The sequence below is a fragment of the Dermacentor variabilis genome, chromosome 9 (assembly GCF_050947875.1).
Source record: "Dermacentor variabilis isolate Ectoservices chromosome 9, ASM5094787v1, whole genome shotgun sequence".
Classification (NCBI taxonomy): Eukaryota; Metazoa; Arthropoda; class Arachnida; order Ixodida; family Ixodidae; genus Dermacentor; species Dermacentor variabilis.
In genome coordinates this window covers 135935925-135963274 of record NC_134576.1, presented here as the reverse complement: position 1 = coordinate 135963274, position 27350 = coordinate 135935925, and the positions used below count along the sequence as shown (strand labels likewise).

Here is a 27350-nt window from a genome sequence, read left to right as displayed (position 1 = left end):
TAGCAAGGACCCTGTCTCGCTTGCGAGTGCGTCAGCTGGCTCTTTCCCCAGGCGTGAACTTTGACACCCCAGTGATACGCTCTGATTGAGCTGGTCAGCTGGCAGTGATTCCTCAACCGTTTTTTCGTCCCTCGAGCCTAGCTCGGATTCGGTTACTGAAGTTGCCGCTTTTGCTACTTCCGCTGGAGCAGCTTTTGCATTTTCATCCGAAAGCGACGCGATTTTACGAGATTGGCCTCGCGTCAACTCCTCTACTACGCCCTCTCCCAGTTTAAGCCCTTTGTCACGCAGTAACTGATCCGACCGATTCGAGAAAATGTAAGGGTACTGCAGCGACAAGAATTTGGAAACTGCAGCCTCGGTCACGAGGTCCCCGAACGGTCCACTGATTTTGACTTTGGCCATGGGCAGACACACGCTGTGTTCTTCTACAACCTGTTTGATCCATGCTACTTCTCCCGTGAAGCTATCTACCGTCACGTAAGACGGATGGACAACGTCGATAGGGGTGGCAGTGTATCGCAGCACGCGGCATGGCTTTACCATTAACTTGCAGGTTGTGAAGATACTGGCTTAAAAGTTCCATATTCTCGTCTTTTTCATCCACGTAGGAAAAAAACTACGCTAGGCTTCCCACAGTTTACAGCGATATATCCTAGTTTGTATCACTTGGAGCGGCGGATCGGTTTAAAAGATTCGAATTTTCTTTTCTGCTTTTTTGTACAGCTTCCCCGTTTGACTTCTCACTCTTTTCTGAAGGCTTTTCGTCCTCGCCTACAAGCTCCGGTCGTCTAGTCTGCGAACCCTTCTTGAACGGAAATGGTTTCCGCGGTCGATTTCGACCGTCCCAATTTCCGTCCTCGGCGTTCAACTTTCTACGGGTTGCGTACTCTTCGGTTAATTCAGCCGCCCTTTCCACGGTGTTTACATTCGCTCTGTCTTGCACCCACAGTTTCACAGCTTGGGGGATGGTTTCGTAAAACTGCTCTAGACACATGCATTCTATGATCATGTCTCTGCTGTCGTACGCTTCCGCGCTTTTAGCTCGACTAGGTTTAGCTTTTAGCTCGACTAGGTTGGCCTTTAAGCCGTATGCAAACTCCGGATACCCCTCGCTATCTTTCTTGCCTGTGCTTCTAAACCTTTGCCGAAAAGCTTCGGCTGAAAGGCGGTATTTCTTCAGGAGACTAGCCTTAACTTTTGCATAATCATATGCATCCTGTGCACTCAGTCTGGCGATTACTTCCGCCGCCTCACACGGCAACATAGACAGCAACCGCTGTGGCCATGTACTCAGGCCGAAGTTCATCTTCTCGCAAGAAAGAAATAGAAAAGTATAGAAACTTGGTGCAAGATTTAACCTAATGACTTACCGAGTTCGGTCGTAAGATCTCTGACAGCTGGGTACCGTAGGTTTTATCGTTGTATCTCGCATGTTTTGTTTTTTTTTATTGAACAGCTTGGCTAATGTTAGCTGGGCCACACGGTATGTATACGACTTGCTTTTTGCCTAATTGGTGTGGGTTCGCGCTCATCTGGGACGAAATAAAGAAAGGGGTTTTTTTTGGGGGGGGGGGACGCAGGTAGGGCAGCGATTACTCGAAGGCAGAAGACGAAGAGTTGTGCTCCTTGCTTGACCCGCCGCCCTGTGGTATACTTTTCAGATATAATGTAATAATGTTAAAATGAGAACAGCGCGAGAGACACAAGGACAAACGAAAAAGAGACGCACACAATGCTAAGTGAATGTCCGAATTGTTCTTATTTTAACATGCACTGCGAACATGCTCAAGTCTGTATACTCCGTATGTAATAATGAAAGCAAGGAGTGCATATTTTCAGATGTTGCTTTCAACGCGACCAATTAAAACGAGTTTATTAACCACTAGAATGACGTTATGATGCTTCTTTTTCAATCTTTATTGTTTTATGTTTACGACTTAGTTGCTAGTTTTGTCAGTAGTGCCTAAATGTCACATATCTCGTGTTCTTTATGCCACACTTGCTTTAATACGCGTTTTGTTTTGTTTGTTTCCAATGCCTCCTTTACTGAACACCCTGAGAGGGGACATTGAAGTATTTATATGCAAATAAATAAATAATGTAGCAAAAGCCACCACCACAGTCGTCAGCTTCTGGTTAGAACCCACCTTTGACGCAAATTTTTCTCGACAGTTTGAAGCTTGATGTTACAATGAATAAACTGATATTTAGTCGCACAGGATGAATGGATGGATGTACCGATGGATGGAAAAACTTTATTGAGAGCTCTGAGATACGCGATTATCGCGCAGCGATGGGCTTAAACAATTGTGGCAATTAGGAAAATAACACACAACGCCTAGTATTCCCTTTCTCAGGTTAGCTTTGATGACAAGTTTCCACAGCTCGACTAGAATACTGCAAAGTCACCTGTGCTGTTAAAGCCAGTCGCTATATGAACGCGCACTGTCCGGGGATATCATGATTACTAGCCCACCACTAATTATCGCAGTGATTGAGTTGGCTGCGCTAGTTTTTGTATACAACACCTTTGAGGCGCTAACGCACTTTCATATGCCCTATAGTGACATTATATCCTCAGGGTTGACACTCGAGGCTGCGCACTGCTTCTAGTACTAAACACTGGCACTCATCGCGAGACTTGCCCGAAACGTCAGTGAGTGCATCGAGAAGCGATTCGGTGGCATGAAGAAGACGAAGGCCGCGCGCCGACAGCTCATCCCTGGCAGCGTCCAAGACACATTCGACTGCTCTGTGTAGCAGTGATCGGTTCCTGTTCAGGGCGCTCGCTATTGGGTACATGCCATTTCGCGTGTAGTGGTGATCAAATTCCAGCGTCAGGAACACGAAGTTTTCCTCCAAAGCACGCGCCAGCAGAATAGGTGCCTTGCTGGGGAGTGACTCGTCCCTGAACTTGAGACGGTGTAAGGTTCTGTTGGCAAGCAGCAGCGCCTCGACAGCCTTGACGTCCAGATGTGCGCGGAGCGTCTGGTGGAACTCGGCCTCGCAAACGGTCTTATTGCGTACAAGACCGTTAATAATCGCAGTTGAAAAGACGTATTCACACTGGAACGGACGCACGACGAGTTTTTTGAGGGTAAGTGTGGTCTCCAGAAAAGAGACGACGGCTTCGGTGCAGTCTGCACCCACTGCGCGCGGACACTCGATGACCAGTTCCACGAGAGACGCATGACTCACGCACGGTGCCGAAAACCACTGCACAATGCCCGAGCAGTTCACACCTTTGGTCCAGCCAAGGCACTGTCGAGTGAAGCGGCGGCCTTCGTGCTGCAAACACGCAGCCCATTGCTCAAGTGCTCGGGTGTTCCACGAAACATGCAATCGAGCGAACACATCCACTGTAAGAGGCAAGGTTGGTGTCCACTCTTCAGGAATATCAACGTGGCCGAGGCGCACGCACTCAACCGCGCAGTTTCGAGAAACCGCTTCTACAAATCTTGACACGACACCAACTGTTAATCGGCACTTGGAGATGTCGAGACGTCTTAACGAGGAACTTTCCTCAAGGGTCCTAGCTAATGCTAGCGCTCCAAGGTCGCCGAACCGGTTCGCAGAAAGAGAAAGCTCTTCCAGCGCATTGTTGTCCCTCATAACTTCAGCTACGACCATCGCGCAACTGTTTGGAAAGTAGGCGTGGGTAAGTTGGAAGCGTTTGAGCACCCTGTTCGTACGCAGCGCTTGAAGGCCGTCCCACAATGTAGAATGCGAAATGCCCTCCGGATAGTCGAGCGACAGCTCCTGGAGGGTTTTGTTGTGTTTCATAGATGCAAGGATAATGCCGACGACGTCTGCCTCCATGAATTTCACAAGCAGTCTCCGTAGCGTTCTGTTGTGCTTCAAGGCGGCTGCGAGCTCAACTGCACTGGACCGCGAGAGCTCTCTGAAACCGCTGAACTCGAGGGACGTCAGGCTTTGGCAGGAGCTGACGGCAGACAAGAGTTTCCGTGTGACACTCGCTGACATTTCGCTGCACAGGTGCAGGCGCCGCAGGTTGCTCTTCGTAATCCCGTCGGCGATGTACTCTGCTGCGACGTGGTCAAGTTTCAGCGACGTAACATCTAAGCAGTTCAACCCAGGGGACAGCTTACCCAGTGCACGGGCCAAAACCCTGCACTGACATGTGTCCCGCCATGGCTCGTTCTTGTCGACAGGGTGTCCCGCAGCCTCAACAAGACCTCGACTGGCTTCCAGCGCGCGGCCGAGCAGTGCAGGAAAGTGCCACAGCAGAACAGCCGTGACGCCCAGGACAAGGCGCTTGATGCAACAGTGAATCTCGAGCAGACTGTACACGAGCAGAGCACCCTCCAGCAAAGAGGCATCTGTACGTACCGTGTCTACATCGGCGCCTTGAACGCTGCTCAGCGTGAACACACCGGGTGCATGTTCCATGACCTGCATAAAGACTTTCCAGAGAACGTCATTCAAAGCGGGCAGGTGCCACCTTAGCCAGCACTTGCTTTTGCCGAAGGTTTCGCTGCAGGGCGCTTGTAGGTCCACGCCACGGGATTTAAGCTTTTGAAGTAAACTGTCGTACATGCGCAACAGTCGCGTAGAATCCAGGGACTTGATTGCACCTTCCAAGCCACTGACCCCTGTGGGCGCAGGTTCCATGTCATCGGCTAGTCTGCAATTAATGAGAATTGGCCCTCAGTGCTTTATGTCGTCATTATAAGAGAAAGAGACGTTTATGCCAACGTAAGCCCTGAAAGCCGGCACCAAGAAATCCAGCAGCCGGCCAGTGCAAGGATTAAGGACACTTCTCTCAGATGGATGCATTTCATCGAATGAGGCGCCCTGCTGTACGTTCGTTACCATGATTATAGCTCGAGCGTTTCACGCTGGTAGAAGATGTCGAACACTGTAGAAGAGTTTAGGAATCCGTTGCTTTTGTTGCAACATCAAGTTTTGCAGAAGGCTGGATTACTTCTCACTAGGGCTCTGCAAGCAGTATCTTAGAGACCGAAGCGAATGTAAATTGAACAGTGTCAAAAGTGGACTGAACCATATAGAATATCAAATAATTTTCAAATAGTTCTTTTCGAATAATTGGAATAATCACTGCAGTTCAGGGCTGTACCAAACAGTTATTTTGGGAAGAGGGGGACATGGGGACATGGGCGGCCATTTTGAAATATTAGCACATTTGCTTCGTGAAAAGCACATTGGTGACATATAGAAGTATAAAATATTTTATATCTTGACGTATGTCTATACCTCAATATAGCACTATCGATCTTATTCAGAATTATTTCCAAGAGTACACAACGTTACAACATCAATAAATAGTACCAATGAATACCCATCGCCAAATGGCATGTCGAAGCGAAATTTAGGTGCGAGCGATTTCGGAACCTGATTATCAGAAGGAAATTGCAATAAAAATGGCTTGGGGCGCATGCAGCGGGCATTACCAAATCATGACAGGCAACTGACCTCTATTTTTGAAAGTGTGCAATAATTGCATTCTACCGGTACCGGACTAGAAACTTATAAATTAACAAAGACGCATGTTAAGCAGCATCATAATCAGCATTAGAAGCAGTTAGTGCGTGGCGTGACAATGACCATGAAAAGCGAGCCCGCAAATAGGCGACTGACAACCTACGAAACACACGACACAACGGCTGCGGGTCAGGCTCAAACGTGATACTCAACAGGACGCCGTAGTAGCCACAACGAAAAGCAGGCAGATGCACGCATTTTGACCGCTTGGGATTGCAGAAACTGCGCTCAGCAGGCAGCGCCAGCCGTTACACCGAGGCGTGGCAAGTGTATCGCAATACACGTTTGACGCGGTTGTTTACCTGTTCTGCGCATAATGAGGCCACGTGAGACACGCATGTCATTGCTACGTCATAGCGATTTTAGGCCTCTACCGCGGATGAGTGGCGCCGTCAAGCGTATAATTTAAGAACAAGAACGCTGTTACCTCCGAGACTAGCATGCACACAATCTCAGAGCGTTGGCTTGCGGAGGTCACGGAGCTCTATGCCATGAGGGCTACGTTTGTTTGGCGATTGTGCGTTTTCTTTTATTTTTTGTATCCACAATCGAGTGACCTAGGATATATTCAGGAACTATAAACACAGCGTGGCCCTTAACCTGTGGACAATAGTGTCGCTCTATTTGCTCCGCACAGCGTACAGAGGGACACTATTGGTATACATGCTGCCTCCGAGACCAGAATTCGGACCGGAGTGTAATAATTGCACGCGCGATTGGCACGCGCCATTATGTGCACTCGGGCGCTTTCAACCCTGCAATAAGAGTACTTACCAACCTTACCCGAACCAGTCCATCTTCACAGCTCCCTTCCCATCCAACAGAGGGAGGCCTCCGACATCACAACCAATCGCAACGGCGCGCACAGTCTCGGAGGCTATGACTGCGGTCGACTGGGCGTCGTCGCAAGATGCGCGGAGCGGGGCCCAGTCGGTTCTTTATTCTATGCGGGGCTTTCACAGCGCTACGCGTGGACTATGCGCGCTGCTTTCACTCCTCACTAACGCGCAATAAATGTATGCTTCGTAAATGAGAGTACTACGGTTTTATTGCATGCGGAGATGGGCAGAACGGGAGTTCACGATGTGGCTCAGGCACAATAATTGCCGACACACCCCCTTTACCGTGCATGATCGCGCTTCAAAAATCGTAGTCGACTGTGCAGTAAATATTCCCGTTGACATGCGTCTTTTACTTGACAGAGAGAGAGATAGCGAAGAGAGGAAAGGCAGGGAGGTCAACCAGACAAGCGTCCGGTTTTCTACCCTACACTATGGGTAAGGGAAAGGGGGAATAGAAGAGGAAGGAAGTGATGACTATGTACCGTGAAACACCGTGACATTAGAGTGGAGTTCCATAGGTGGTGATCTGCGTTGTTCACATCTGGGACGACCAAAGTTTGTACACTGTGCTTACTGCTCCGCATAAATGCGAGTAGGCATGGATGCATGGTATGCTGTGATGTTTATTCAATGGAGTAATTAAGCAGCATGCATGAGAATGCACGCAGAAAGGTAACCACTGTGCAGTTTAATAGAAGCACACTATTCGGCTGATTGGTGCATTGATTGATAAAGTAGCGTGAAATGGTACAAGGATAAGAAAGAGAAGAGTGGCAAAACTTCACGTGAAATATCAATTTATTTCGCATAATCCGCACACCATGTCAACGTCGCTGGTGACACGCCGTTTGCGTTTCTGTAATAAACGCATATATGAAGAACAAAAGAAGAAAGGAAGAAACTTACATGAATGGCTTGTGTGAGCTTTATAGCAGTTGCGTTAGGAATTGCTAATTAAACCACATCGAAACTTTCCAGCATAAGACTCGTGACATGAAAACACATCGTGCAAAATCTGAACTTGGGAGTCGTTTTCGATCGTACTCTAACGAAACCAGAAAAAGAACACGCATATGACGCTCGTAAACTCCGTATTTATCTACACGCATCAAGCTTTCCACACACGTTAGACATAACCTGCCCAATATTTCTACAAAATATAAAATCAATGTTTGTTACTTCTTCCAGAACACCGCGGATCGAAAGCTGCTATATACGCGCCTTGTATTACGCATTAAAGAGGGGAACAAAAAAGACGAGTGCTCAGTAATTACTGTCGCAGCTATAAGTCAGCTAGAAAGGTTGCTTTTGTATCTGGCAATTCACCTGAGGAGTGATAAATGAAGTGCACTGTGGGTGCTCGTGGTTTCGTTATCGCACGTGCGTCCCGGCGGTCAACTGCAGATATTTTCTGTGGGCGTTCTCTGGTTCGCGCTGTTTTTTAGCGCGAGATAATCGATGTAGCTCCTGCCGGTCTTTTCATGAGATGTTATACATATATCACGCCCTACTACGAATGTTTTAATTCACCTGTGAAGTAAGGTTACTGGGAGTTCGTTCTTTTCTCTTTGAAGTCCATCAAAATCTCTTGATGGTCATTATCGGCGTTGATGAAGCAGGAGGCAGGTTGGAGGTAACAAAACTTGAACATATATTGCAACGAAAATATTTACACAGTCAAATGCAGAGTTAGCAAAAGAACACCGATGAAAAACACACAAGTAAACAGCGCCTAATTCTACATTTTCTTAAGTTAGAGCCTAGGACAACTGTCACCACATACGACCAACCGAGTCCCACTGTTCTACCACTAAGTGGTTACTGCCCAGACTAGCGTTGCATCGTACGGAGTCTGACTGATCTATCAGGTTTAGTGTTTACAGCCTAGACTGAGGAACAAGCACCTCGTCTCGATTGCTATAGGTGAAGGAGACAAAGAAAAAGGGCCGTAGGACCGTTAGCCCGTCCCAGAGAAGCAGTTGCTAATGAGAGTTGAAAGTTTGTCAAGCCACAACGTTCGCGCCTCCGCCCCAACGCCCCGCCCCGTCCGCCTGCGTTTTACCGGAATACCGGACAAGCTAAAGCTCTCTGATATCGCCCAAGTAATTCCGGTGTACGGCTAACGAAACAAATAAAAGAGTACAAAAATAATATTAACCAGCACCAATTTGTCTGCAAAACTCGATAACACACCCAGCTGCAAAAGTCGAAAGCATCACTCGCCGTATCAACAGATTTTTTTTCTTTTCTTTATTCGCCACTTACTCAGTGCCCTGACAGGGGTCGCGTGGTTATTTCTTTACGAATAAATAGAAACAGCAGTTCGGTTGTGGACAAACGAAAACACACATGACAGCCGTAGGGTTTTTGGTTACCTTAAACGTAACTTTTTTCCAAGGTGTTGAAACTTGATGGCATATTGAAAGAATGTCTTTAATCTCAGAAGATGGTCTGAGGCGATCTTGACGAGAAGGGAAAGGACACATTAAGACAGATCTTCACCTTCACAGTTCAGCTTCGTCGACAAAGAGCACAGCGTGCGTCGTGTCCAGCGCGTTTACAGCCAGTCTCCACATGAACCCGCACTGTCCGGCGATATTGCGATTCCTAGCTCACCAATAGCCAACCAAAAATTAGTGATTTGTGGTTGGCTAGGCTAACTTTTATATACATAATCGTTGCGGCGCCACGCATCCATCTGTCCTATAGTGACATTACTAATCCACCAATCTATTGCGAGGCGACGAATGGGTAAAATCTAGCAGAATGTTTATACACAATGACTATGAACACACTTGAGCGCTCGGCCGTTCGCCGCCTTCCTCTACTATGTGCCAGTCACTCGTTAGAACATCTTCAGAGGCTTAACTGCTGAGTTGGCGCACTGCTTCTAGCACCAAACACCGGCACTCCTCGCGAGTCTTGCCCGAAACGTCAGTGACTGCATCGAGAAGCGATTCGGTGGCCGAAAGAAGGCGAAGGGCTCGTACCGACAGCTCATCCCTAGCAGCGTCCAGGACACATTCGACTGCTCTGTTCAGAAGTGATCTGTTCCTGTTGAGGGCGCTAACTATTGGGTACATGTCGTTTCTCACGTAGTGGCGCTCAAATTCCAGAGTGAGGAACACGAAATTCTCCTCCAGCGCACGTGCGAACAAAGTAGGCGCCTTGCTGGGGAGAGAGTCATCCCTGAACTTTAGACGGTGTAGAGTACGGTTGGCGAGCAGAAGGGCCTCAATAGCCTTAACATCCAAGTGGGCGCGGAGCTCCTGGTGGAACTCGGCCTCGCAGACGGTCTTATTACGGGCGAGACCGTTAATAACCGCAGCTGAGAACACGTAGTTACAATGGGACGGACGCACAATCAACTTTTTGAGGGAATGTGTGGTCTCCAGGAAAGAGACGACCGCTTCGGTGCAGTCCGCACCCGCTGCGCGCGGACACTCGATGACCAGTTCCACGAGAGACGCACTACTGGCGCGCGCTGCGGAAAACCACTGCACAATGCCCGAGCAGTTCGCGGCGTTGTTCCAGCCAATGGACGGTCGGGGAAAGCGGTGCCCTTCGCAGGGTAGACACGCAGCCCATTCCTCAAGCCCGCGGCCGTTCCACGAAACGTGCAAGCGAGCGAACACATCAGCTGTAAGAGGCGATGTCGGGGCCCACTCTTCGGGGATGTCGACGTTGCCGAGTTCTACGCGTTCGATCGTGCTGTTCCGTGAAATCGCTTCTATAAACTTCGGCACGACACCAGCGGTCAATCGGTTTTGTGAGATGTCGAGACGCCTTATGGTAGAACTCTGCTCCAGTGTCTTCGCCAGCGCTCGCGCCCCGAGGTCGCTGATCTGGTTCGTAGAAAGCGAAATCTCTTCGAGCGCATTGTTGTGCCGCAGGACTTCAGCTATGACCATTGCACAGCTGTTAGAAAAGTAGGCATCAGTAAGTTTGAGGCACTTGAGCACCCTGTTCTCCCGAAGTGCTTGAAGCCCGTCCCACATTGTAGAACGCGTAAAGTCTATCGAATAGTCGAGCGACAGCTCGTGTAGCGCTTCGTTGTGCTTCAGGGAGGCAAGGATGATACCGACCACATCATCCTCCACGAACTTCAGAAACAGTCTCCGTAGCGTTCTGTTGCGCTTCAAGGCGGCTGCTAGCGCGATGGCACTGGACCGAGAGAACTGTGTGAAACCGGTGAGCTCGAGAGAGGTCAGGCTTTGGCAGGAGCTGACGGCAGACAACAGTTTCCGTGTGACACTCGCTGACATTTCGCTGCACAGGTGCAGGCGCCGCAGGTTGCTCCTCGCAATTCCATCGGCGATGCAGTCTGCTGCGACGTGGTCCAGTTTCAGCGACGTCAAATCTAAGCAATTCAACGCAGGCGACAGTTTTCCCAGGGCGCACGCCAGAACCCTGCACTGACGGATTTCCCGCCAGGACTCCGTCATGTCGTTAGGGTGGCCTGCGACCTCTACGACGCCTCGGCTGGCATGGATTGCGCTGGCGAGCAGCGAAGGAAAGTGCCAGAGGGGAACAGCTGTGATGCCCAGCAGAAGTCGCTTGATGCAGCTGTGATGCTTGAGCAGCCAGTACACAAGGAGGCCGGCGTCCTGAAAAGAGGCGTCCGTACGTACCGTGTCCACATCGGCAGCTTCAACGCTGCCCAGCGTGAACGCACCGGGTGCATGTTCCACGACCTGCATGGAGATTTTCCAGAGGACTTCGTTCACAGCGGGCAGGTGACGCTTTAACCAGCACTTGGTTTTGCCGAGGGTGTCGCTGCAGGGCGCTTGTAGGTCCACGCCACGGGATTTCAACGTTCCAAGTAAACTTCCGACCCTGTGCAACAGCCGCTTTGAATCCAAGGACTTGATCGCACTTTCCATGCCACCGACCCCTGTGGGCGCAGGTTCCATGTCATCGGCTAGTCTGAAATGAGAATTGGCCTGCAGTGCTTTATGCCGTCTATATAAGCGAAGGTGACGTTTATGCCGACGTGAGCCCTGAAAGCCGGCACGAACAAATCCAGCAGCCGGCCAGTCCAAGATGGGTGATGAGGATGAGAGACACTTCTTTCACACAACGGAAGTTCATAGAATCAGACGCCTTGCTGTACGTTTGTAGCCATATCACATTAAGAAAGCGTAGCACGCGACTGGATGGCGTATCCAGAAATTTTACCAATCTGTGTGCCTCTGTTGTAAAGTGCAGTTTTGAAGTAAGCTTACCTTTTTCTTTTTGCATTTATTTCTGTTCAGCTGCGATACCCGTAAATTAACGGGGTTGCTCCAGCTCATCGGACATTTTGAGATCAGGGGACGCAAGAGGCCTGACGCAATCCGCTTGAGCATCTCAAAACGCAAGCAGACGCTTGGTTCCGGGATACGCCAAGGTGCCTTAACCTAAAGCTGTCGTTATATTGTGCCGCACCTTCAACCACAACATTTTACAGAACACAAGATCTGAGATAAAGCTAAATATCTGCGCAGCCTTACAACGCAGCCTAGTATTCGCATTTACAGCCTCTACTAGGATATGTGAACAACATTGTGATGTTCGCTTTTACTGACTAATTTCACAGGCTGCTCGGGAATTGAACGTTTTCTAAGAACCCGTGGTCCATAATCTATTGTGGTTGACTGTACGCCTTGTTACCACAAAAATTTGGGAAGCGTTCTTTGACGCATTCAAACACTCGCACGCGTTTTAAACTGCGCGCGTGTGTTGCTGACACTCGGCGACAGCTTGGCTGCCCTTTTTCCGCTGGATATTGAGGCCTTCTGCTTTCTGGTCAAGTGAAGGACATAATTTTCATAAGGAAATATAACGTCAGACTAGAAAAATAATCCAACAGCGCTGCACGGCTGCTGACAATGCAGACAAATGTAAAGTGACTGTAACTCAAGTGTAAAAGTGTAAAGTAACGCAAAGTCACTGCACGGTCGCTGGGAAAGCACTCGTTGCGCACAACGTTAGCTACAATCATGTGGCACATTAACGCGCAGCCACCACATAAAGGAGGCCGAACTAACAGTTTTGACGACAATGGTTGTCGCGAGTAGCACTAGGAATTCTTGAGAAAGCAATTCGCGTACGAGGATGATCATGAAAAGCAAGAACACTGATACGATCACTTACGACACATACACGACGAAACTACGGCTGCAGGCCAAGCTGGAACTTGATGCCCAACGGTACGCAGCAGTCCTATCCACGACTACGAGTTGCAGGCAGATCGTGCACACATGTCTAGCGCTCGCCTTCCCACAGGTTGTACTAAGCAGACTGAGCACCCGTTTCACGGAGGTGCTGCAACACTACTGCAACGCCGGCAGCACGCCCTCACATGCTCGATGAATCAGCGAGTGAAAACCCAGTACTCCGCATAATTACGTGCCGTCCCACGCCGTGATCGTAGAATGGTGGCGCCATCTTTTGAAAACAACGGAAACAATAAAGTTGTCCTAATGACCTTCGAGATCCCGTGCGCACGGTATCGGAATCTGTGCTCTCCGAAAGGTGTCTATTAAATGTGCGTTTTAAAAACAGGTCTCTAATCTTTGAAGGCGACGGCCGTATGAAAGTATCGTTGCAACGTGTGGCGAGCTCGTCTGAGAGACTTAGAATGATGTGGTATTTGGACAGCTGTGCTTTGTAACAGCCAATCGCAACGATGATACAAGCAGGGAATTCAGCATTGTATGGGTACCTTTATCTAAAAATTTCCATGAGAAGGTAAAGAGGCGTGTGTCATTGCTGAGAAACTTTATTGTGATGAACTGTGACAAATGATGTTCCTTGGAAAAACAACAACAAATATCATATTTTGCAACAGAACTGCTTGTTGGCAGTCTCGCTAACATATATCAGCCAAGTATCACAGCTAAATATCATAGCTAAGTATGCGCACATTGCGGCTCTAAATGAAAGAGGAAAACACCCCATTCGCTTTCACAGCGAAATATATATAGGTCAGTAAACAAGTAGCCACTCTATGTATACCACCTATAGGGGTGCGCGAATACCGATTATTTAGAATCGAGTATCTAATCCAATCAAGTGAGAAAAAAAAAACGAATATCGAATCGAATATCTGAAAAGCTAACAATTTTTCATGCTTTCAAATTTCGTGCAGGAGACACAGTGCTGCATATGCTCAGGAAGCTGATCATATTACTTAACGATAATATTGCTAGCTATCAGTAATTTGGGCACCCATGAACCGAGGTGTATAGTGTGCTCTAAAAGGGAACACCAACTTAGTATGCGAGCGCTGATAACAGTTCGTATACGACGCTCTGGAAGATATATTTTTTTTAATCGATAGAATGTCTGTCAAATAGAATCAAGTACTTTTTCTTCCCTCTGAAGCTGAAGAAATAGCGAAGTTGTTCTAAATACTAGTGTTGTTTTCGCTTTAGTAGTGGGCTATACTGTGCTTAATGGTAATCTTCGATTGCATAGAAAGTTGTGCTTTCCAGTTTTCTTCCAGAAAGCAGGGGTGTTGTTCCATCTTTATGGCATGTGGTTTCTGTCGGTTATCGTCAGCGTGGCAATTTTAGAAGCCGTATGAGAGTGTCGCTGCAACGTGTGGCGAGCTCGTTTGAAAGACGTAGAATAATGTGGTATCTGACAAGCTATGGAGGCAGGGAATTCAGCATTGTATGGGTCCACTTACCTAAAAATTTCAGTGAAAAGGTAAAGCGGCGTGTGTCATTGCTGCGAAACCTTATTGGGATGAAGCGTGAAAAATTATGTTCCTTGGAAATACAAAAACAAATATCATAGCTAAGTATCCGCACATTGCGGCTCTAAATCAAAGAGGAAAACATCCCATTCGCTTTCACATCGGTAGGTCAGTAAACAAGTAGCTACTCTATATATACCACCTATAGGGGTGCGCGAATACCGATTATTTAGAATCAAATATCGAATCTGCCAATCTGCGCGACGGACAAAAGCGGGGAATACACGTGACGTCACTCGGCACCGCTCCGCTGGGTCGTCGACTCCGCACGGGTCGACCGCCTTGGGCGCCAACGGTAGAGAGTTCCCAAATCGATTGTACTAAGCTGCCAACTGCGCTAATCTGCGTGCGTGAACGCTGAACTCGCGTATCCGATACAATAAGCGTGTACGCCATGAGCGATAAGATCCCCATACATGCTTCTGTGCTTTTCGCACCCACTGCTGTTGTTCGCTCAGTTCGCGTACACCATAGAGTTTCACATTAGTATAACTAGAGGGAAATCTGGCGCTGCAATCGTTCAACCATCATGGGAATGATGGAAAGTACAGGCTGCGGACTGGCATTCTGTTGACTGGCAAACTAGTCTAGAAGTATTTGTTTGCAGTTTTGGTTTCGCTCCAAGCGGAATTGATATAACGTGCAGTGGGACAGTGCAACGCAAAGCTCTCTGCCTTTGTTCTGTTGCTCGAAGTGGCGATAGCGCGCTGGGACGATGTTTGTGTCGCGGTGTGGTGTCGAAGGTCTGACGAGAAAGCGACGGCATCGTAAACGTTGAAAGAACATGTTTTCACCGTTTGGACCTTGTGTGTTGGGTTGGCGCTGTAGCGTTACTTGCTTTATGAAACTTCAGAAAGAAAAAAGGCACTACTGATACAAGACATAGACAGTTTTACTTCTAGTGGCTTGACAATAAAATTTTATTGAGGACTTCATTATGTATTGCTCGTTTATGTGCTTATAGAAATGCGTGTTTTAGGACTTTGAGAACACAAACTTACTTGCTGTAGAAAAGGTTGCTGCTGTTGGCTGTAGTCTAGTGGCGCAAAATGGGTAAGTGCAAACCCATCCCATAACGCTTCGGAAGCGGTACGTCAATATAAAATATAACGAAGCATACTCGTAGGAGGCCGCAAGCATGCTATCTAGCCAGATGTGCTTAAAAGTACTTGAAGACGTTCAGGAATCGACAATCGTGACAGCCGCCGCAACCTTTCGAAAGAGCGAGAGAGTTCGCAAGTGCCTGTCGTCTGCGAGAAAAGTCTCGCGTTCGCAGCGAGCAGGCGTCGTAGCAGACGACACTTGTAGCATTCTTCTCAAGAGCCCAACACTTTCTCGCAATACAAAATTTTTATGTCCATATGTACTTGATGAGTATTTTTATGTGAGTACATGCACGGTTGTTATTGCTGTTGTAAAAATAAATAATTGTTCTCTGGCGTAAATGGGGAACAGAATCGCCCAAGAACGCATACCCTGGTGTGCCCTGGTGATAAACCATAGAAAACCGTGCTTCAATTTCAAACTCATACAAAGTTTATATAACGTGTTGTGCATTATATAAAATAATGCAGAAATAAAATGAGATTTTGCGCGATAACATTTGACTATAGCTTAAAGCCCATTAAACTTCGTAAAGTAGCGACACTCTCCTCCTCCGCCTTCACTCCTCCTCGTTTCCCCTTTCTTTCACGCTACCTCCTCGACCGTGGCGCCGCCTACACTGCTCGAGCGTAGCAACGGCGCCAACATGCGCTCCTCGGCACTCCCTAGACGCTTCTCGAGCAAAAATGGCGCTGAAGTAAGGCGCGAGGGCCCACGTGATGCTATTAGGCCAATAGCGACGCGGCGTCGGACTTAGCCAGAGCGTGCGAGGAGGAGGCGGGATTCTTCAAAGCGTGGCGCTACATTACGAAGTTTAAGGGGCGTTACTGTAGTTTTGTTTACTGCGCTGTGTTAAAATCAGCCTGCAGAAGTACCGACCTACCAAATTTTCCCAGCCCGCCGCACCTGCGGGGGTGGCCATATTCGGAGAAGCGACCTTGGAACCCTCCCAGTCCGTTGCGGCGTCTCGCTTTGTAAGGACGACAATGCCCCTCGTCAACAGCCCGTCGGCGCCGGCATGTCTAGACGCGGTCGGTAGACCAAGTATTGTTAGTGGATTCGCCGTCGCCTTCACGTTTGATTGGTGAGGGGGAACTCCTGGAAGAGGATGTTTTGCGGTGCGGTCTCACGGGCTCCAGAAGTCGTCACAGTCAATGGCCTGACGCGGCGGCCACTGATTGCGGGCTCAACTCTGCGATCAAGAGGCGCCTGCTCGGGGCAAGATCCCTGTCTGCGAGAACCCTCTCACCTCGGTGTGTTCAGTGAAACCTGTGCGGAAGTGAGTGTGTAAACATTCCCCCTATAAGGCGGGTCGGCTACGATGACTATGGACGCTCCCATTGGTCGAAGGTTGAACGACCGTTTTCCCTCACCTAGGGATCTATGTAGGACAGAGTGTTTTTAAGGAGCCATTGCTCGGCTGCTGGGTGTGCACTCTCTTTCAGTCATGCTAGACTGATGAACTGTAACGTACTCCACCCTTCATGTAGATATTGAAAATAAATCCCATATTCCTCGTTCTCTATGAGAACAAGTCCCTCCCTTCAACAACGTCCTCAGCGTAAATGAGTTGGACGACGGCATGCGCCAGCCACCATCTATTTCATGCCCGACATCAATCCTTACAAGTGGTGGCAGTGGTGGGATGGACTTTGCGACGTGGTGTTGTGTCTGCGGTGAGTGCTTGGTTTTTGCTTTGACTTTCTAGGCTTCATTTTGTGATTGTTCTGTTTAGAACAGTAGGAAAGCTGGATTGTTGATTGTTAGCAAGGCTGTGTTTACCTAGGTATGTTTAGCGAGCAGGACCAAAGTAGTAGAACAGCAATTATGTAGTTAAGGACACTGCTGAGAGACGAATTTTTTATTGTTGGTGAGGACCTGGGCCTGGAGGTACGCAAGGAAATGCTAAAATGGGAATCACTGGAGCTGATTTCCGAGCAGGCCAGTAAGGAGTACATTAAAATCGGATTAGAACTTCTTAGTAAACGAGAGAAATGGGACAGAGAGAGGGAAGAACGGGACAGAGAGGAACGCGAGCTAAGAAAAATGCAACTTGAGCTTGAAAGAAAATGTTTGGAGTTGTCTCAAGGAAGTGAAGGGACTCTGGGACGATCAAGTGAGGCAGAATCATACCGCATGAACAGGCTGTTAAAGCCATTTCTGGTAGGGGACGACATAGGCTTGTTCCTAGAAATTTTTGAAAGGACTTCCGAGAAGATGAAGTTCGGCCCGAGTACATGGCCACAGCGGTTGCTGTCTATGTTGCCGTGTGAGGCTGCGGATGTAAAGAACCTTTCAGGCGACTTGTGATAGACACGGTAGGGCCTCTACCAAAGACAAAGTCGGGTTACAGGTACTTGTTTACCATGCTGTGTCCGGCTACAAAGTTTCCGGAAGCAATCCCTTTTAAAGAGCTCAGCTCAACCGAAGTAGTAGACGCACTTTTGTCAGTATTCGCACGAGTTGGGTTTCCAGCCGGAATTTAGGCAGATCAAGGGTCAGTATTCACCAGCTCACTGACTTCCACATTCTTACAAAAGTGCGGGGTAAAGTTGATACACAGTTCCGTCTATCACCCTCAGTCAAATAGTGTAGAGAGGTGGCATTAAGTGCTTAAGCAAGTTTTGCGGGCGCTCCGTGACGAGCACAAGAAGGACTGAGAGAATTGCCTTCCGGCCAATTCGTTTGCTTTGCGAACGGTTACTCATGAGGCTACAGGGTTCTCGCCAGCAGAACTAGTGTGTGGGAGGACACTCCGTTCTCCAGTGACAATGTCAAGAGAGATGTGGGAGGAAAGAGGAGAGAGTCCAATAGGGGTAGATTACCTGTTATGATTGATTACGTGCTAAATCTGCTGGAACGGCTAAGTGCAACCCAAGAACTAGTCGAAAAGAGCATGGGAGTAGCTCAAAAGAACGCCAAGTTCTATTACGACAAGAATGCGAGGCTTCGTACGTTTAACGCTGGAGACCAGGTAATGATCCTCAAACCTTCAAGAAAGAACAAGCTTGAAGTTCACTGGAACGGACCCGTTAAAGTATTGCACAAACTTTCAGATACTAACTATTCTATGAAAATTCCCGGTCGCAGAAAGGAGGTGAGGATATACCACTGCAATTTGATGAAGCCGTACGTAGAGCGGAGCGGAGTCGTTAACTTTACCTTCAAGGAGCAGGATGACACTAGTACCGAATTTAATGAGTATGAGGCAACCTCCAACTCTGAAATCAGCCTGGAAGAAGTGTTAAAACATTCGGTAAGCTCGCACGCCCTTAGACCCGACCAGCTAGATGAGCTAAAAGGGATGTTAGGGGAATATCTCGAGACAGATTCAGCGATCGGCAAGGTATAACCTAATACCGCACGATATAGAGCTGACATCAACCGAACCCGTAAAATCAAATCCTTACACGGTATCTCCACGACAGAGAGAAATTATGGAGGCATAGATACAGCGCATGCTAGAGTTGGGAGTTATTGAGCATGCTGAGAGTGACTACACGTCACCACTAATACTTGTAGAGACCACTAATAAAGACCCTCGTCCATGTGTTGACTACAGGAAGTTAAATGCCATCACTAGGGATCAGCTGTACCCGATACCCAACATTGAGGAACAAATCGAAAGAGTTAGCGGTGCTAAATACATTTCAACTATATATCTCGTGTGGGGATACTGGAATGTTCCGCTTTCAGAAAGTGCCACCCGCTATGCCGCATTTATCTCCCCTGTAGGCACTTTTCGCCCTCTCGCCCTCAGCTTCGGACTGAAGAACGCGCCGTTTAGCTTCTCTAAGCTAATGCATATTGTCCTAAAAGACTTGCAGGAGTTCGCCTTGCCATATCTTGATGATGTAGCAATTTTTTTCGACAGGTGGGAACAGCACGTATCGCACCTCAAGCAGGTGTTCTCACGGTTGAGGGAAGCCGGCTTAACGACGAAAGCGGAAAAGTGCAGGTTTAGCTGCTCGCAGGTTACTTATCTGGTCCATGTTGTCGGTCAGGGCGCGAGACGGCCGGACGAGCTGAAAATGGCTACGATTTGATAATTTTCACAGCCGCGCACGAAAATAGACATTCGTTCATTTTTGAGACTTGTGGGGCACTATCAACGGTACATTCCGAATTACTCGCAAATGGCAAGTCCTTTAACGGACGCCCCCGAAAGGGAGCACCGAATAGCGTGCATTGGGATAAGGACAAAGAGAAGGCTTTCCAAAATTTGAAAATGCTATTGGTTTCTCGTCCGGCGCTTCGCGCGCCAGACGCAAGCGACCGGGTTATGGGCATGGTACTTAGGTCGGCGACGATAATGAGGAACATCCTATCCTCTATGCCAGCCGTAAACTAACTGTAAGAGATGAAGCCTACAGCGCTTCAAAGAAGGAATGTGCTTGTTTACTTTGGGCACCCCAGAAGTTGTCGTGTTACTTGTACGGAGCCAGGTTCATCTTCCAGTCCGACCACTGTCCTCCTACGTGGATCAACCAAATGTCACACAAAAATGGCCACTTGCTCCGATGGAGCCTCACTCTCCAAGAGTGCAACTTTTCCGTTAGATATAAGAAACGAAAGTTGCATAGCAATGCGGATGGTTTGAACAGGCTAATTTGAAGTCTGCGTTTAGGGATCCCACCTAAATTTTAGGGTTGGTATTGTTAATTTTGTTAAACCAAGAAGATTTCCTCTCATTTAGAAGGACTCTCTCCATGATTGCCCAATTTGTCAGCACGAAATTTCTTCCAAATTGTAGTAGCGAAGTGCAGCATTTTTTGTTTCTGCACTTTTGTTTTCTTTGAAGCCTAGCGGATCTAAAGTGAGATCGAAGATACGTCATCTCGGCGCAGAGCTGTGTTGCGGGGTTCGTTTTGCAGTTGCCTGTCCTTGCTGGATGTTTTGGGGCGGCATCATCATTTCACAGCTGGTCGTACCTTTGCCACCGGCCATTCTCTTCCTACCCAGCGGTTATCAGCTCTGACCAGTCGAGATTTTCCGGGCCATGGAGGAGCTGTTACGAACAGCCTGCAGCAAGGGTACCAACCTACAAAATTTTCCCAGCTAGCCGCAGCTGTGAGGGTGGCGAGCTTCCCAGAAGCGAGCATTAAAGCCTTCCCCACCTGCCGCGGCGACTCGTTTTGTAGGGACGACGGTGTGCCGCATCAGCACCCCCTCGGCGCCGCTATGGCTAAACGTGGTCGGCGGACCAAGTATTGTTCTTGGATTCGCCGTGGCCGCCACGGCTTGTTAGAAGCGGTGGAACTCATGGCAGATATCTGGCGGCCGTCTCACGGGCCTAGAAGTCATGGACAGACGCGGCGGCCATTGTCTGCGGAGTCAACACTGGGATGAAGAGGCGCCTGCTCGGGGCAAAACCTGTGTCTGCAAGAACCCACTCACATCAAGAACCCACGCACACTTCCGCACAGGTCAGTGAAACCTGTGCGGAAGTGTGCGTAAACTCTCCCCCTCAAAGGCGGGTCGGCTACGATGACTTTAATGCTCCGAATTGGTAGCAGTTTGAACAGCCGTTTTCCCTCACCTAAGGATCTAGGGAGGACATAGTGTATTTAAGGAGCCGTTGGCGGCTCCTCAGTGTACATTCCTCTTTCAGTCATGTTAGACTGATGGACTGTAACGTTCTCATGTAGATACTGTAAATAAATCCCATATTCCTAGTTCTCGATGAGAACAAGTCGTTCCCTTCAACAACGTCCTCAGCGTGGAAGACGACGGAATGGGCCAGATACCATCTATTTCATTCCCGACCCCGACCATTACACTGAGCAGTAGTATTACGTCAGACTATAAATATTAGTATTAAAGGAATACTTACGCGTGTTTTCGAAGTTGTACGAGCACTAACACACGCTTTTCGTTCGTAACAGTACGAAGTATAGGAATGGCGGGAAAGGTTTACAAGATGATTTGAATCGGACACACGATTTTGGTCTCGCGGATCGGAAGACCTGTCGTCATCGACATCCATCAGGCGCAGTCGCAGCCGCAGCGTCGCCGTGTCTGATGTTTTATTCTGAAAGGTCCTTTCACAACGATGTTACGTCGAGCAGGTGATCGCTTTGACCGGCAGCAGCGACGCCAGCGTCCGCGGCCATCCTGTAGAAGCAGCTGCTACGATCGGAGAGCAGAGAGGCCGGCGTGTCGTACTCCCTCACTCTTCCGTCCTCCATGACGAGTATTCTGAAAGCAGCGATGGTATACCGTGTCTTCTTTGTTCGGGCAAGACTGCGGAAAATCAACTGAGAACGCCCTCATTCAAGAACTTACTCCGTTTCAGTTCACCTCACGAATCTAGCGGTTATATTAAGAAAAAAGAATAAAGTGGTGTTGAGGCCACCTACGTACAATTACCTTCGTCTGCATTTACTAAACACAAGATTTGGCGTTTACCGATGCTTTCTTTCTTTCTTTTCTTTTTTTCTTTTGCTCCAAAGTTTTGAACACTACATTTCCTAGCTTGCTTGGTTTTTTGGCTGTTGACGTGCAGTTAAGCCGGTTCACGTTTATATACAACACTTCGCTTCCCCGAAGGTGCAGTGTGCTTTTAACAGTAGTCCGTCATTTTCCTTTTTTCTTTTCGCGGACGAAAAAGCCAAGCCACTTATATAATGTATCGTACATAAACTGAAAGAGGAATCTCGTTGGGAAAGTTACGCGAAAACGAAGCAGCGATCAATGCAAGAATAAAAAAAAGGTATAAAATATTTATTTAAATTGAGTAGTGCAGTTGCCCTTATAACTGGCACTGTGACATCGCCAAAAGCTGTACTAGTTTGCTTCGAGTTACACAAAATTTCAATAGAAGCGTCCCTTCGACACCGCCCTCAAGTTAAGTGTATACCCCTGTAACTTTCAGTAGCACAGATGATAGGTACACGCAGATCTAAAGAAAAAAAAAAATGACCATAAGATCTAAGCCCTCGCCCGGCTGTTACCATAATTTAATCTTGTAATGAACAAGCAGAGTTGCACATCAAGAAAACTTAGTGCCAATCGCTGGGCTAGTTGGTTTGTCATGTCTCTTGAAGTTAAAAACAGCTCTAGATCGACGACAGGCAAAAGCGAAAACACACACCGCAAGCGCTGTGGTGCGCTCGTGGTGCTTGTGGTGTGTGTTCTCTACTGTCTGTTGTTGTTTCTGCGATATGCTCACCTGTAAAATGGAAAGTTTGATCAGCTTGCGCGGCACGGATAGTACTTTTGTAAAAAATATATAATGAGATGTTAGAGCTATATTTTAATTAGTACAGTAAATAAAAAATTCCTAATTGGTCTGCTCAACTATCCACAGCTATTCAGCGTATCAGAGACAGTATATATATATATATATATATATATATATATATATATATATATATATATATATATATATATATATATACTATAGTATATAGGTCTTCGTTGCTTAAATCAGAATTTTCAGATATGGAACCCGCTGCGACAAACTATTGGCTGCGGCGTTGCGCTGATTTGCTACTGGTACCGGGTTCGATCCCAGCCGCCGTGGCCGCATTTCGGTGGGGGCAATATGCAGAACAAGGCTCGTGTATTTGGATTTAAGCGCATATAAAAAAAAAACTGAGTGGTCAAAATTAACCGGAAGTACCCCACTGGCCTCATAATCAAATCGTGCTCTTGACACGCAATACTAACCTAAGAGGTATCCACAACGGCGTAGCATGCGCGACACGTTGGGCATTACACAGAAGTTCACGGCGTGCGCAGAGCGTAGTAATGCGGTAAGTGGTACTGCATACTCCCGCATACCTGTCGTAGTCGAGCACGGTGTGTATCCGGTGTGCTATGGCGATGAGCGTGCTGTTGCCGAACGCCTCCCTGAGCGTCGCCTGGATGAGCCGGTCCGTGTCGCCGTCCATCTGCGAGGTGGCCTCGTCCAGCAGCAGCACCTTCGAGTCGCGCAGCAGGGCGCGCGCGAGGCACACCAGCTGCCGCTGACCGACGCTGCGAGAGAGGCGCAGTACTGTCACGCGTACATCGCTTCACCTTTTTTTTTTAAGCGAAAGCTTTACTTCGCCAGCCAGCGAGCCATTTCGGCTCGTCGCGCCGTATGCCGTATGCCGTGGCCGACGAACGACCTTGAGCCGCCGTTGCCTAGCAACGCCGCAGCCGCGCTCCAACAGATGGCGCCGTGGCACGCCATGCAGTTTTGAAGTGAGGGAAGCTCGCAGTAAAATTGAGTATGAAGAACGACTGAGGAGTATGGAAGAAAGTAAATGGGCTAGGAGAGTGTTGAGGTATCTGTACAGGAAAAACATTGATCCACAGTGGAGGAAAAGGACTAGGAAGCTTACCAACATGTATGCGGCGTATAGGGTGGGCAACACAGCAACAAAGAACGTCAAGCGGAAAGTCAGAGGGGCCGAAATAATCTCATGGGTGGTGGCAATGGAAAAGAAACCTGGCATGAGTAACTACTTAAGGGGAAAAAAACGAAATCAGGAAAGAAACAATTTATGATAACTCAAAGGGAAGCTCATTACTTTTCGAAGCGAGATCGGTATGCCTTAGAACATGCACCTATAAAGCGAGATATAAGAAGGAAGAAGAAGCATGTGCTTGCTGCGGTAAAGCTAGTGAAATTATGGAGCACGTTTTATTCGAATGTGAATACGTCTACCCAGCGGTCGATTTAGGCACCACTGGCCTCCTTGAAGCCTTTGGTTTCAGCGAGAGCAGTGGAGAAGTAAACATGTCCGCAATAGGGATTAGTAAGAGGCGATTGGAGGATTGGTGGAATAAAAGCACAGTTCGCAATAGGGGATCAGAAAATTTGGTTGTGGGAGTTCATAGTGTTTTTCTTTTTTTATTCTTTAACCTAGGTAGGACATTAAGCAGTATAATAGCAAGAGATTGGTGGCGCAATCCACCGCCCCGTTCCAAAGCGGACGCTCATAACATCTATCTATCCATCCATCGATCCATCCATCCATCCATCCATCCATCCATCCATCCATCCATCCATCCATCAATCAATCAATCAATCAATCAATCAATCAATCAATCAATCAATCAATCAATCAATCAATCAATCAATCCATCCATCCGTCCATCCATCCATCCATCTCTTGATTTCGTAATTCAACTAGGGTTAAGCAGAGCTATACCACAGACATTTTTTTTTACAGACGCTCGTTTTTAACCCCATTATCGCTGTCGTTAAGTGGTCGCTCGCCGCAAGACGCGCCTTCAGTCCCCGAACATTTCTTTGATTTTATCACGCATTCTATAGCGAAGAAAGACGCGCCTAAACGAATCGCCTGCATGTTGCGAATATCACTGTGCATTGCTCGGATGCAGCACGCGAGCGCCAGCGATTATGCTGAGCGAGAACTAGAAGGAAAAGCACAAGGCAAACTCGGAGCGCTGTTTGCAACGACAGACTTCATTTTGGAAACGGGGCAGTGCAGCGCACATGGCGCTAACCGTGGTACAGATCGCACGGAAGCCAGGCAGCTTCATGCGAAAGAAGAAAGAAAACAAGGTAAGAAATTTAGCCAGAAAACAGCGCTACTGAACGCAATTGCTCGGTAACGTTTTGTCGCTGCATGCGCAGGGAAAAGTAGCTCTTTAGGAGACAACGCTATGGATGGCTTTCTTGTGCACGACTCGCTAAGTGCGTCGACACATGTTCAGCCTCCACGATTAAGCAGTTAAAGCCGTCTCTATATTTATTATTTGTTTTGTTTATTTATTAGATGCTACCGGCCTACTTTTGAGGCCTTAGGCAGCAGTGGGAGCAGGGATGCAACGTAACACAGTCTCGCTACACAAAAGCAAAGCGAAAGCAAGAAAAAAAGTCAGGTGGACACAAGCGTGAGTGCGTACACCCAGAACGCAAGAAAATGACTTTCGAGTAAAAAAGCGCAAGACAGCTTACGAAATAATGACAATCGTAGTACATAAAAAAGGGAACAGATGATAGAGCAGCCTGTGAACCAGTGACATTCATGTCTTCCCTAAAAATAGCAGGATTGTCAAGCATTGGGTGGCGGTAAATTACAAATGCCCTGCAATCTACGGACTTTTTCCTTACCTTTCTCGCGCACTCACTTTTTTACTGCTCTTTCCAGATCTGTCTTATTGAGAAGGCTCGTTTCGAGATCAACAGCGAGCCCACGTCACTACTCTCATTGACCAGCGATTAATCTGGTGTGTATATGTGTGCTTCAATAAAACTCGGTGCTGGGCTAGTTGGTGATGCGTTCTTTAAAACTGATGATAGCGCTAAAAGGGATGAGCACAAGGTGAAAAGACGACACCCGTTAGCGTTACCTCATCGTCGTGTTGTCTTTTCACCTTGTGTTCGCCCCTCTTAGCGCTACCATCAGTTTTAAAGAATATGGTGTGACGTGCATGAATAGCGGACGAACTTGACTCGCGGATGTGTGTGAACGTCTATGAATTCGACCATCTGCGCTTGACCGTGATCGCTGTGGTGGTGTTTGTTGATCCTCCTTTCTGGGCACAAGTTCGCCCGTTAAAGAGTTGGATCCCAAAGAGGAAGCTCCGGGGGCTCCTATCTAAGTACATGAGAAAGCAGAAATAGTTTTTCTCGTCAACCGTGTCACCAAGGTCGAGGAGATTTATTGAATTGAAAAAATTAAGGGTAGAGCCCAGTGAATGTTGGAAGCAGATTTTTTTTTATTTAGGCCGTCGTCATTTTATTAAGAAATTGTTGGAAATCGCAAATTTTAAGAAAACGAACTATCGAGCATGCAACTCAGTAACTCAGCAATGAGAAATGATGCCACAGTTCTGAAAATTTCATCTAAGAGTGCCTTTAAAGTGGACAAAATTGATGTGCTATACGTGACTCTTCAACGCACCACTTACATGTGAGTAGTACTTTTGCAATACTCTTGCAAACAGCATGCACTAGTGTCACAATTTGTTTACTATAACACATTTTGTCTGCCTTGGATGTCCTAATGGGTGCAATTTACAAAACTACGATACCTATTTTTGGCACAGAGTTACAGATTTGTAAACGCCATTATATTTTTTTCGGACTTGTCGATTTTCGGCAATTTTTGTAAAACCATTATGCATTAATGCACTAAATCAAAATTGCGTTTTGACAGCCACTAGAATGAAATATTACTTTGTCTCTTAAATGTAACAAATTTCAATGAAAATGATGCTGAGCTGATTTCAGAAAAGCATTTCTGCTGTTTACATGCGTTTGAACAAGCAGCATCAGAGTTGGGCCCGAGCTAAAGCTTTCCTCTTAAAGAAGTGTAGACACCGAATTCTCAGGTGAAGACTTTTTACTCTTGGGTAATAATCCACAGCATCTAAGGGACCACGATAACGACCGGCATATGCACGATCGTGTCCTCGGTAATGAAATATCGCGCAATTTCTATCGCACACTTTCTCGTATCAGTATTACAGCCCGCAGGGGTGAATTACCTTTGAATGGCGTAAATGTCCAGTACCCGATGTTACGGAGGTCACGTGAACCACCAAAGAGTTGACGACAGAAAATTCACGCGTCCTTTGGTCAATTTCACGCATGCGCTCACGTTCGTCGGCGCCGCAGCTATATGGAAAACGCGCACTTGCGTCTCCCGGTCGTGTTTCAGCAAATACAAGTGCGCCACTCTGGAAATGCGCCACCACCAGCGTCTTTAACGTCACACCATTTTTCTCTCAACAATGACGCTTTCATGATGGCAGTCGCGACGAGTTCGTCGTAAAAGGAAGTCACATTTCATTTCTTGACTTTAAAATCGAAATAAATTACATTTTATCTGTCTCCTGTCACTCATACTTTGTCAAGGCATTCCTCGTAAGCAGGCAAATCTTAAGCTATATGATTTTAGCCTCTGAATTTGGTGTCCATACTCCTTTAACTCACAATTTTTGCAGTGTTTGATTCTTCGCCTTCCATGTAACGTGACAATATGTGCCGTTTATATTTGCTTCAAGCGGTGAGAATGAGAGAGCGCCCGCGCGGGGAGAGAAGCGAAGGCGAGAAGGAAATCGAACACTCGTCCGCGAGTGCAGAGTCACTTAAGAAGCCTCAACGTCTTATTCATGTGTGTCACGCATCTGATTCAAGCTTGAAAAGACGGCTGGTGTGCAATGTCCGC

At 47.6% G+C, this 27350-nt stretch overlaps 3 protein-coding genes across 4 annotated transcripts in view; all 3 read right to left on the bottom strand.

Moving 5' to 3' along the window:
* Window positions 1-2238: 2238 nt before the first annotated feature.
* LOC142557614 (uncharacterized) lies at window positions 2239-7053 on the bottom strand. Its single transcript, XM_075669577.1, has 2 exons — window positions 5680-7053; window positions 2239-4648 (listed from the first exon to the last, which is right to left on the bottom strand). Exon 2 carries the CDS (start codon window positions 4633-4635, stop codon window positions 2581-2583), a length of 2055 nt encoding a protein of 684 aa, XP_075525692.1. The 5' UTR covers window positions 4636-4648; window positions 5680-7053; the 3' UTR covers window positions 2239-2580.
* Window positions 7054-7148: 95 nt separating this feature from the next.
* LOC142557615 (uncharacterized) lies at window positions 7149-12775 on the bottom strand. Of its 2 annotated transcripts, none has more exons than XM_075669578.1 (2): window positions 12504-12775; window positions 7149-11294 (listed from the first exon to the last, which is right to left on the bottom strand). In XM_075669578.1, exon 2 carries the CDS (start codon window positions 11279-11281, stop codon window positions 9233-9235), a length of 2049 nt encoding a protein of 682 aa, XP_075525693.1. In that variant the 5' UTR covers window positions 11282-11294; window positions 12504-12775; the 3' UTR covers window positions 7149-9232. The 2 variants fall into 2 exon arrangements, with proteins under 2 accessions (XP_075525693.1, XP_075525694.1); XM_075669579.1 differs by having other exon boundaries at window positions 12513-12775.
* Window positions 12776-21156: 8381 nt separating this feature from the next.
* The window catches only part of LOC142558554 (ATP-binding cassette sub-family C member 3-like), a 66483-nt gene continuing 60289 nt past the window's right edge, over window positions 21157-27350 (bottom strand). Inside the window, exons 26-27 of the mRNA XM_075670687.1 lie at window positions 23002-23196; window positions 21157-21414 (exon numbers count right to left, since the gene is read on the bottom strand). Coding sequence (XP_075526802.1) covers window positions 21261-21414; window positions 23002-23196 — 349 coding nt within the window. The 3' untranslated portion in view covers window positions 21157-21260. The remainder of the gene's footprint in view (window positions 21415-23001; window positions 23197-27350) is intronic.

What these genes read in the sequence shown, in the direction of transcription:
- LOC142557614 (XM_075669577.1), bottom strand. Translation starts at nt 4,635, where the DNA reads ATGGAACCTGCGCCCACAGGGGTCAGTGGCTTGGAAGGTGCAATCAAG.
- LOC142557615 (XM_075669578.1), bottom strand. Translation starts at nt 11,281, where the DNA reads ATGGAACCTGCGCCCACAGGGGTCGGTGGCATGGAAAGTGCGATCAAG.